Below are 12350 nucleotides of genomic sequence, written 5' to 3'. Positions count from 1 at the left end.
GTGGCTTCAACAGTGGGCTCAAACATAGCAGCAATGGCGAGGATGGTACAGGATGGGGCAGGGCTTCATTCTGCTGTATATCTAATATCAGCAATGACAGGTATATATGTACTTCTATGATATAACACCTTTGGATTTTAAGATCCATAAGGATCTTGTATGATCGTATATTTGTCTTGCAGGCCTTGGGTACATTTCTCTGTGGGAGTTTGTATATTTATGTATGCATGTACCTGGGGATATGTTTGTTTGTAAGTATTTCAATAATGGCTACCATTGGCATATTAACTATGTATTAAAACAGCTTTCCATGCATTTAACATGCATCATCTAATCTTTATAGTAAGCCTTTGAAATAGAGCATTATCTCATTTTACAAAAGAAAATAACAGACTGAGATAAGATACTGTCAAAGAAAGATATCATGTAACCAACTACTGACAAAAGTGGAATAGCTCTAACTTCAGAGCCTATACTCTTTAAGCATTACACTCTTCCACTAAAATGACTTAGTATGTGTATAAAATTTCTAAAATGGTTGGTGTATATTTGTGTGTGTTTTCTACCTACCTTTCCCCCCCCATTTTAGCCCATCGTACCTTTTGCAGTTCAATATGAAGCATATTGAAGTCTTTTTGCAAAGGTAAGATCATTCAAATGGCATTAGAATTAAATAGTAGTGTTAAAATGGTCCTTGTCAAGATCACGGGAGGCTACTTTCTCTTTGCCAGGCCCTAATTAATTAACTAGTTATTTTATTAAACAGTAGGCACTCTGAATGGCATAGTACCTAAGGCATTTGACTGCTAATCAGAAGGCTGGTGGTTCATACCCAGTTTCCTCGGAAGGAAGACTGAGCAATCTACTTTTGTAGAGATAACATCTCGGAAACCTAAGGAAGGATCACTATGAGTCATATCAACTTGATGGTAGTGAGTTTTGTGTGGTTTTTGCTTTATTAAACAGTGAGGCAAATATTCATGATAGAGACTGTGGTAGTTAAGTTTGTGTGTCAACTTGGCTGGAACTGGTTGAGTGGCTGGGCAGCTGGATGTAGTATTCCCCATGATGAAACTGGTAATCAACTCCGTGATGGAATCTACTATGAGCAGCTGAGTAGCTGCCTTAAGGCTATGGTCTACTTCCTGTTTATAAGTAGAAAGCTTGGGGAACGGTCTCTAGCTTATGGCATGCTTGAACACTGCATGTAGCCATGTCGTTGTTCAGCAGCCTGCAATGCTCTGCCAACCTTGGGGCTTTCAGTGGACTTGAATTAAATGGCCTGCCATGTGGTTTGGTAACATTAGGACTGTGCCTTTTTACTTATCAACCTTGGGCTTGTCAGTCTCAGCAGCCAGCAGCTGTCTGAGTGAAGAAAAGCCTCCAGCTTCAGTGGGCAGGGAGCAGGAGGCAGAACTGAAGTCCAAAGTTGTGGGGCTTTCACCCAGCCCCTAGTGCCTGGCACTTTGAACTTGGACTTAAAAGCCTCCAGATTGTAAGAATAAACTCCTGTTAAAGCTATCCCATTTGTGGTATATTCTTGTCAGAGCAGCACTATTGCTATTGTTGTTAGGTGCCATTGAATCAGACCCGACTCATAGCGACCTTGCCTTGGGTTTCTGAGGCAGTATCACTGTGGAAGTAGATTGCCCCATCACTAGATAACTGAAACAGAGACAAAAATGAGTCAAAAGAGATTTTTCTCAAAAGTCTCTTATTTTCCATTCAAGATAATATTAAGATACCTTACAATAACCTTGGTTTTCTTACCATCTGTTTCTGAGGTTTCTTTTCCTTATTTTAAAAATTGGTAAACAGAAACATCCCTACCCCACTACATCCTTCTCCATCTGAGGAGGGGTGGTCAATAAAAGAAGTCCATCCGTGCTTTTGCTTCATAATCTATTAATTGTTTCAAAAGGAATAATTCAGATTACTGACATTGATGCCATTCGGTTACAACTCTTCATTTGGAGTTCTAAGAGGCAAGACTTTCTCTTTAAAACAATTACAGGGTAACAGGTATGCATAATTTTTCAACATCGAAATTTAAGAATTTTGCAAAATTCTATGTGCTTTGTTTTCTTTCCCTGTTAAAACATGTTTAAATTATCTCTGGAGAGCAGTCAGGGCCTTGCAGGTACCCTGTAGGAACACTAGTGATAGTTTATCAATCCCATCTCTTCCCAGGTGAAGGAAGCTTTGTAACATGGCAAATATCCAAAGCCTTGGCCCACAAGGCAGAAATTTCCAAGGGTCTCCTAGCACAAGTAGTTATTGACTTTTTAAATTTGCTGTATTATGTATATCTTAATGATTTTATATTCTTTTTACTTAGTTTCTATTATTTATGTGGTGAGTGTACCATATTCTTACATATTATTCTTGAATGTAAGTTTTATGTTCTTGAGATTTCCAAACTGGTTAGTCATTGAGTCAAGAACAACTCTTTGTAGGATTAGAATAAGAACCTGGAGGCTCAGATTTATTTATTTATTTACTTACTTACTTTTACTTACCTCCCTACCTACTTAACCTACCAACCACAGATCTTATTTAGTTAATAATAATCACAGATATTACAAAATAAATTATAATCAGTGAAAAGCATTGAATTCTTTTTGTTTAGAAAGAACTGAAGAGATTGTATAGAAAAACGAATTGCAATATTATAGTATTATATTTTTAATATTCTCTTCCAGAACAGAAGAGTCTGTTTTCTCCAAAGGATTGGTAAGATTTGTTTGCTTCAGTTATAATTTAAATATGTAGTCATATCAACCAATATATCATATATATGCATTTCTACATATATTTTAATCTGTAGGATCTGTTGGAGAATGGTTTATTGAGAATAGAAGACAATAGTTTACTTCACCAGTACTTAGAAATCAAGAGTTTTCTTACTGTGCCTCAGGTAATTATGTTTTCTATGTTAAAAATAGCCCCTTGCTTATCCTGAACTTAAGTAACTCCTTTCCCACTTTCTTCTCCATGTCCTTTAAAAACTCCAGTGCAGTGCTGTCCAATAGAAGTTCTGTGACGGTTGGAATGTTCTGTTACCTACGCTGTATAGTACGATAGCCACTCTCCACATTAAACACTTGAAATGTGGGTAGTTTGATTAAGAACTGAATTTTAAATTTAATTTACATTAACTTAAACTTGCTTAGTTACATGGGGCTAGTGGCCAGAATAGTCAACAGCACAGCGTGTAGTGGAAAGCACAACCTTTTTTAACGCAGTGTTGGGACCTTGGAAAAGGCATCTCCTTTACTTTTCTTCTAACTCAGATCCTTAGGACTCCATTTGAGAGATGCACTGACTCATTACTTACTCACTCACTGCAGTCGAGTCGGATCCGACTTAATAGCGACCCCTCCTTGGGTTTCCAAGGTGGTATCACTATGAAAGTAGATTGCCCAACCTGGAAAGTCTAATAAACATTTCATTTGTACCTCCTGTGATTTATTTTGGCTAATACTGTTTGTTAGGAGCTCTGGTAGCATAGTGCCTAAGGCACTTGACTGCTAACCAGAAGGCTGGTGGTTCTAAACCCACCAGCCACTCCTCGGAAGGAAGATGGGACAATCTACGTCCATAGTGATACTGCCTCGGAAACCCAAGGAGGGGTCACTGTGAGTCGAGTCCGACTCCACGGCACATAACAACAATACTGTTTGTTAGTTATGGTATATCCAATGTAGAAACTTATTTTTCTACTACTTAAATTAAAAAATACGGCTTTTGTTAGTATATTAAACCTGACTATTTTTAAGGAAGGAGCTCTGGTAGCATAGTGGCTAAGGCACTTGACTGCTCACCAGATGGCTGGTGGTTCAAACCCATCAGCCACTCCTCGGAAGGAAGGTTGGGCAATCCTACTTCCATAGTGATACTGCCTCGGAAACCCAAGGAGGGGTCGCTATGAGTCAGGGCTGACTCGACGGCACATAACAACAACAACATTTTTAAGGAATAGGTTATATTTCTGTATACTTGATTTCATTTTCATCTATTCTAGACATAATTGAAAATTACCATTCACTTTTAAATTCACACTTTGTAACACCCCACTCAATATCACTTACAAAATTTATTGGCTTTCACTTCCTGTGAAACAGTGGAATAAACGGCTAAGGGAAAACTTATCTTCACTTTTAAATGTATTTTTCCTTTTCCAAATTTTCAGTATCTACTGTTGATAGTACAGTTGTTTGTTTGCAGTTAATATAATTTATTAACATATGAATTTTAAATTGTTTTATTTCCAGGGCTTAGTGAAGGTAATGACGCTTTGCCCCACTGAGACACTGGTATGTAAATGTTTTGGAACAAAATAATGAGTTAGAGTGATAAATTGGATAAATAATTTAATCTTTATTCATTTTATGTAACAATATTGTTTGTTCTATTTTAGAGGAAAAAGGGTTTAGCCATGCTGCAGCTGTATATTAACAAGTTGGACTCACAAGGCAAATATACATTATTTAGGTATGTAGCAAGTATGATTAATTGCTAAATGTGTAGTTGATTAAAAACCAAATTAATCCCATGTAATTATTCCAGGGTATAGTATTTCAGTATGATTTACCTCTAATACAATTCTAGGTAAAAAACAATTGCCATTGAGTTGATTCTGACTCATGATAACCCATGTGTGTCATAGTAGAACTGTGCTCCATAGGGTGTTCAGTGGCTGTAGTGCCTAAGGCCTTTGACTGCTAACCAGAAGGCTGGCGGTTCAAACCCACCAGTCATTCCTTGGAAGGAAGACTGGACAATCTACTTCTGTAGAGATACTGCCTTGGAAACTGAGGTGGAATGTACTTGATGGCAGTGAGTTTGGTTTGGTTTATTTTAATAAGTGTTCTTATTCACTGTGTGTGTGTGTGTGTGTGTATACTTATATACTTGTACACGTGTATATATAAATAAAATGAATAATAGTATATATTTTAATCAGCTAAAATGGACTTAAAAGATTTAAACTGAGATTGTTAAGGCTCCTATTAGCAACAGTAGGTATAATAGATAACTTTGTAATTGTTTTCACCTTACTAATGTCTTCACTGTGGATTTTATATTCTTGAGGATAAAACATAATCCATTTGAATTTGTTAAACTTTTAGTCATCATTTAATTATAATTGTTATCTAGGATAATCTCAAATATATTATAATTTTGCTTTCAAGGTGCTTATTGAATACAAGTAATCATTCAGGAGTCGAAGCCTTTATTATTCAAAATATCAAAAATCAAATTGATGTGTCATTAAAGGTAAGAAAGGGCATGCTGTCTCTACTGTTAGGGTATATTTTTTCTTCTATTTCTGCTAATTCTTATTCTTTAAAAAAAAAACCTGAATTTTGAAATTTTGTTAACTATAAATTTAAATTACATTAATTCTGTCAGCTAGTAATCTGACTTCTTTTTGTTTTGTTACTTACTTCTGAAAAATTCAGTCTAATCTATATGTGAGTACTCAGTAATTCCACAGAGAAAACAAAGAGCACCAGTTTTCTGAACTGACAGGGTTTGTTCCAGGTGTCTGGAGACAGTGAATGAAAGAATAGAAATTAAAGTTACAAATATATGTTTTAAATGTATAATAGTTTATTTTTGTGGTAGCAAAGTATTAGAAAAACACACGAATTTGTCAGGCTCTTATATACAACCTTTCCCAATTTTTCTTTTGCTTTTCAGAGATCATATAATAACAAATGGTTTACAGGACCAAAGCTAATTTCCCTTTTAGACTTGGTACTCTTTCTTCCAGAGGGTGCTGAAACAGATCTGCTGCAAAACTCAGATAGGTGAGATGACCATTATTGCTAAGGTTCAAATAGGAACTATGTAAACCCCTACTTAGGAAACCTAAATTAATAAAAATATTAATAAATTAATAAAACATATTTTTCTGTAATGTTAAGCTTTATGGATAATATATAAAATATTTAAAGATTTTCATATTTAAGCAATTAGATAATGAGTAAAACCAAACTCAAAAATATTCTTCTTTAAAGAAGAGTGACCAGTGGTATGATTCAGTAACTTTGGCAAACCCAGCATTTTATTTTAGTGCATAGACATTTGCGACTAAGCATTTCCAACTAAAAACTGAGGATTTTATGTATATAAATTATAAGAGGTGATATGTTTGGGTTTTGTTTTGTTTTGTAGGGCTTCATTTTTTCCCCCTTCATAATAGAGCATATAATTTGTTTTCAGTATACTGCAATGGATGTTGAGAAAATTATTGTAAGCATTTATAGAAGGTATTTCAAAATTCAGAAAGCAAGAGATTATACTCTCAAATATTAAAGATAACAAGGCTGTCTTGGGAAAAAATTCACAATTGTATTTTGTGAACTTAAATGGAAAACAAGGGTAGGGTAATAATTTATTACTACTCCAAGAGATCTGTTGAGGGGAATAATTTTAATGGCAAACAATTACACAAATAAACCCAAGGTTTTTACTTATTCATTAATATTGCTGTTGATTGTGTAAAACTGTACTATAAGTAATGAATTATGTATTTTTAATTAACAGGATTATGGCTTCATTAAATTTATTGAGGTATTTGATTATCAAAGATAATGAAAATGACAATCAAGTAAGTGAATTATTTATAAAAGAAACTGAGTATATTCGAAATGCATAAAGAATGTTTCAGATTTTCTTTATCAGTACCTACTTAGGCCAGTACTTCATATTTTACCCTGCCCTATCACCACCTCCAGCTTTCTTAACCTTTCCTGGTGTAGCTTTGCTCTCTTGCTGTGAGCATTGCTTAGCTCTCTTGGAGCAGATGAATTGTAGATTCCAAGTTAACAAACCTTTTGGAGCTCAATGTATATTTGGATGTTCTGTTCAGTTGACTCCACCTATAGCGCATAATTTAAGTCTGAGACCTCCATATAATATCAATTCATCTGGTATTTTCATAGCGCTTCATCAGACGTGACAAAGTGTTTCAGCACTAAAACGGAATTTGTTAACAGCACCTTTTGGATAATGTGTAGGAAGTTGGATTTTTTAAATAGCACATAATTAGAGATATTCAATAAATAGAAAACTATTTGAGGGAGATTTATCATACTGTAAAATTATATTTGCTCTTTATCTTTTTCTATCTGCTCTAATAGTTGGCTTTCCCTGTAGGTGTCATCTCCATTAACTAACTGAATCACAGTGTGTTATTAATCTGGTTTTTTTAAAAAGTAATAGAAGAAAGGAAAGTAATTAATTTTTATATAAAGATGCCAATGAACTTTTTTTTTTAAGTGAAAAGTTTATGGGAAAAATAACAGTTTCATTGTCTCTTGACAGATCTAGTAGACTCAGTAATTTGACCTCTTATTCATCCCTTTTGAGCCCAAAATAGTATCCGCTAGCATTGACTAGTGCTTACTCTGTGCTAGGTACTATTTCTCCCCACACATTTTATTGTAAAAATTTTACATATGTACATCAAAATTGAAAGAATTTTACAGTGATCCCCTATTTGCCCACTACCTAAATCCTACCATTATCTTGCTTTATCACATATCCATCTTTACCCCCCTCTGTCAATCTCTCTCTTTTTTTTTAATGCATTTCAAAGTAACTGCAGGTATCAGTGTATTAGTTGCTGTGGAATCCACTCCGACTCATGTGTGTCAGAGTAGAACTGTGCTCCATAGGGTTGTTTTTTTTTTAAATAAATTTTGTTGAAAATATATACAGCAAAACATAGACAAATTTAACAATTTCTGCATGCATAATTCAGTGACATTGATTACATTCTTCGAGTTATGCAACCATTCTCATTCTCCTTTTCAGAACTATTCCTCTCCCTAAGCTTCCACTTTAACCTTATTAGTTCCTGTTGTCAGTTTGATCTCATTCATGTAGATAGTTCTTTAGAAGAGCACAGTGCTCAAGGCAGACATTCTTTACTAACTGAGCTGAACTGTTGTTTCATTTAAAGAAGACTTGGGGCATATTGTTGGTTTAAGATTTTTAAGTTATCTTGGGGTAATAGTTTCGGGGGTTCATCCAGCCTCATTGGCTCCAGAGAGTCTAGATTCTATGAGGATTTGAAATTCTATTCCACCATTTACCCCCTCTTGAACACAATTCTTCTATAGGATCTTGTGATTAAAACATTTAGTAATGATAGCCAGGCACCATTCAGTTCTGGTCTCATGGCAAAGGACACAGTTCTTCATGGAGGCAGTTAGCCTCCTATTTCCTCCTATTCCTGACTGTCCTCCTTCCTTCTTCCTGGATGGCTGTTTGCAAGCTTTTAAGGGCCTTGGCACTAAACAACAAATTAGGAGTAGAAAAGAAGTACTAGAAATGATACTAAGCCAATTAACTGGGATGCTCCATGAAATCATGATCCTAAACCTCCAAACCAAAAAGCCAGTGTTTGCTTATACCTAAGCAGCCTTAGCCACTGTTTCTTGTGTGTGAGTGTGGGTTGATGCAGGTGTGAAAATAAATATCACACCACGTTTGCCAGCTTAACATTTTATAAATGTACAACTTACATCAATTATATTAGTAAACTGTGCAACAGTTACCCTCAGTCAGTGCAATTTTTCTATCAACATAAGCTTAGTGATTCATAATAATCCCTCTCCATAGAGTTTTCATTGGCTGATTTTTGAAGTAGATCGCCAGTCCTTTTCTTCCAGTGTGCTTCTGGGTGGACTTAAACCACCAACCTTTGGGCTAGCAGCTAAGCACATGAACTGTTTGCACTACCCAGGGACTGTGCAGATACCAGTATACTTTTAATATTTCAACATGTGTTTCATTAAGTTGTTGTTGTTGTTATGTGCCGTCGAGTCAGACCTGACTCATAGCGACCCCTCCTTGGGTTTCCGAGGCAGTATCACTACGGAAGTAGGATTGCCCAACCTTCCTTCCGAGGAGTGGCTAGTGGGTTTGAACCGCCAGCCGTCTGGTTAGTAGTCAAGTGCCTTAGCCACTATGCTACCAGAACTCCCGTTTCATTAAGTAGAGTTAAATATTGGTTTACAGTTTTTAAGGTAAAATTTACAAATAATGTACACATTTTAAGTATATTCACTGAGTTTTAACAAATGAATTGTGCAGTCTTTGCTATAATATCTCCAGATACCAGTTTAAGTTGGCTTGAACATTTTAAGGGAAAGGAAAGGATACAGCTAGTTTATAGGACTGCTTTCTTATTTAATGATTTCCTTTAACATCAGAGTTGAAAGAATTTTACAGTGTTCACCCATTTACCAACCACCTAGATTCTATTAAAAAGCAGCTCTGGTGGTACAGTGATTAAAGAATTCGGCTGCTAGCCAAAAGGTTAGTGGTTCAACCCCCGCAGCCACTGCGCTGGAGAAAAATGAGGCATCCTGCTTCCCTAAAGATTTACAGCCTTGGAAACCCTGAGGGCAATACTACTTTGTCCTGTAGGGTCACTATGAGTCAGAATTGATTAGATGGCAGTGGGTGGTAGTGATGAAATAAAATGATATCCTGGTGATGCTGAATTGTGGAGGCTTTTTTTAAAAAGGCTCCTACTGGTATCTATTTTTGGCCAGTTAAGTGTGATGAAAGGGTAACGAGACAGCTGAAAAGCAGCTGGAGAGGTGTACAAAAAAATTAAATAAGAAACACAAAGGAACAAAGTGATTCATAATTTAATAATAATCCATTTCTTTTCCTGCTATTTTGAGTCACTGTCAGCTGACTACTTTCGATGTCCTTCCTTGCCTCACCTTACTATCTCATGTCTCTTTATCTCCTTGCCTAAGTTATAAATTGTACCTTCTCCCATACCTCATTTGCACATAATTTTTCTTGACTTTTATAGTATAAACCATGTCCCTATCTCTACTGGTAAAACCAACTTCATTTTTATGCCTAATGTTCTGTACTATTTGGTGGGTCTCTTTAATTACTAGTTATTTTCGATTGCATGAATTATTTTTAATGCACAGACCATAATCATTTTATCCCTTATCTCTGTTCTGTCTACTCATGCCCTTTGCCATCCACCTACCTACCCATTCTTTTTCTAAATAATTTGTGATTGAAATATGTAGAGTAAAAGCAGAGCCAAGTGAAATAATGTGAGATTGCAGAGATCACAGATTAGTATTAGGAATTTTTAAAAATAAATTATATAAATACATGCTTATACACCATTTAGAAAAACAGATACGTTGCATACACACACACACACACACACACATAATTCTATATAAGGCATATTTTGGGTTTTCATTAAATCGTTTCTTTCTCCAGGATTAAAACATACTTCTCATGTGATCTTTGCAGAGGCAAAAGACTTCAGGTGATAGAAGTCCTTTATTGTTATAAGTGATAGAAGTTCTGCAGTATTTCGTTACAAATTGGGAGTTCTGGTGGCGCAGTGCCTAAGGCATTTGACTGCTAACCAGAAGGTTGATGGTTCAAACCCACCAGCAACTCTGCAGAAGGAACACAGGAAAATCTACTTCTGTAAAGATTTACCACCTCAGAAACCCATTGGGGGTTGCTATGAGTCGGAATCAACTCAATGGCAGTGAGTTTGTTTTGGGTTTGTTCTTGGTTTTATACAAATTAAGAGAAAGGGGAAACTGGGTCTTGTTATTTGCTTCTTTTAATTTTTTCATTGTCATTGTCGACTGTCAAGGCCCTTGTCTATTCTGGCAATAAATTTCATTGTGGCATGGAACTGCCTAGTCCTTTCCTGAGTAGGCTGCAATTAATTTTGAAATGCACAGTTAAGCCTTAGAATAGCAAAGATTTTGGAACTACAACATTAGTGAGTCTGCTTGGGTATGGAATGAAAAGCAGGTATTTGTGAAAATTTCAAAGTTTTAATCCTAGTATAGTTGCAGGTAGTCCCCAGCTTACAAGGGGGTCCTTCTGATAACTCTGTTGGAAGTTGGTTCTGACTTGTCAAATGCCCTTTTTTTTTTTTTTCATTATTACTACCATTCATTATCAATATCTTTATAAATCTGCTCTTTGAACATCTGTGAGTGAATATCTGAGAATGGTAACATCAGCAATATTATTTATAGTACATACTACAATAAGATATACCCCCTAAGAAAAAAATCCTGATGGTTATAAATGCAGTTCATTTTAACTTAGATATGCTGTATGCTGGAAACAACCTATACAATAAAACCTGTGAGAGCTGGAAGTAGATGGGACTGCCTTGTTTTTCTGGGTCTTAACAAGTTTTCTGCCTTTAACAGGGTTTAGTTTTAACCACTTTTTTATCTCTCCTTTTAGTGGAAAATATTTGCATTTTCTTTCTCTGACAGGTTTCTGCCTTACACAGGTTCTGACTATCTCAGTTTTTAATATATTTTTTAAAATCTTGATACTTTTTTTTTTTCTAGATACTGAACATAAAAGAAATCTTAAAAGGATTTTCTTTGTAGTTTTTTTTTTTTTTTTTTTCTTTTTAAGACCTGATAAGCTTAATGTAAGGGCAAGATAAAATATTATTTCCACAGCTTCTTCACTCCTGGGAGCTCTGGTATAATGCCTAAGGCATTTGACTGCTAACCAGAAGGCTGGCAGTTCAAACCCACCAGCCACTCTGAGAAAGGAAGATTGGGCAATCTACTTCCATAATGATAATGACTCTGCCTCGGAAACCCAAGGAGAGGTCACTATGAGTCAGATTTGACTTGACGGCAGTGAGGTTTTTTTTTTTTTTCTTCCCTTCACTCCTACATGCTTCTAAAACCTTTCATCTTGTGCAAGGTATATAGAATCATGCTGAACAGAATATGTAATAAATTTTCTTTCATCTAATTTTGGCATTTGTTTTTATCTGAGGCTTATGATTATGGGCTGAATATTAAAAACAATGAAGGTTTTAATATGTAAAGACTTCCTAAGTTTGTGCTGTCTGATACAGTTAGATTTGGTGGTGGTGTTAGGTGCCATTGAGTCAGCGCTGACTCGTAGCGACCTTATGTACAACAAAACAAAACACTGCCTGGTCCTGTGCCATCCTCACAATCCTTGATATACCTCAGCCCAACATTGGAGTTATAGTGCCAGTCCATCTTGTTGAAGGTTTTCTCCTTTTTCACCGACCCTCCACTTTACCAAGCATGATATCCTTCTCCAGGAATGAAGAAATTAGACTTAGCTACATGTAACTAGAATTTAAATTAATTAAAATTTAAAAAAATTAAAAATTCAGTTGCTTAGCTACATTAGTCTCACTTCAAATAATCAAGTCACATGTGGCTTGTTGTTGTTGTTGTTATGTGCCGTCGAGTCGGCCCCGACTCATAGCGACCCCTCCTTGGGTTTCCGAGGCAGTATCACTACGGAAGTAG

General features: G+C 35.8%; 1 protein-coding gene across 1 annotated transcript in view; it reads left to right on the top strand.

Annotated features, from left to right (window-relative positions):
* The window catches only part of GLMN (glomulin, FKBP associated protein), a 43433-nt gene that overhangs the window by 19030 nt on the left and 12053 nt on the right, over positions 1-12350 (top strand). The window contains exons 8-15 of the mRNA XM_042780307.1: positions 590-643; positions 2703-2733; positions 2828-2917; positions 4275-4316; positions 4421-4494; positions 5196-5280; positions 5707-5816; positions 6556-6619. Of these exons, the coding sequence (XP_042636241.1) occupies positions 590-643; positions 2703-2733; positions 2828-2917; positions 4275-4316; positions 4421-4494; positions 5196-5280; positions 5707-5816; positions 6556-6619 (550 nt within the window). The remainder of the gene's footprint in view (positions 1-589; positions 644-2702; positions 2734-2827; positions 2918-4274; positions 4317-4420; positions 4495-5195; positions 5281-5706; positions 5817-6555; positions 6620-12350) is intronic.

The sequence above is a fragment of the Orycteropus afer genome, unplaced genomic scaffold, assembly GCF_000298275.1.
Source record: "Orycteropus afer afer isolate SDZICR_OR568_19922 unplaced genomic scaffold, OryAfe1.0 scaffold00033, whole genome shotgun sequence".
NCBI classification, from domain to species: domain Eukaryota; kingdom Metazoa; phylum Chordata; class Mammalia; order Tubulidentata; family Orycteropodidae; genus Orycteropus; species Orycteropus afer.
The sequence above is the reverse complement of the archived record's forward strand: the minus strand, read 5'-3'. Positions and strand labels throughout refer to the sequence as shown.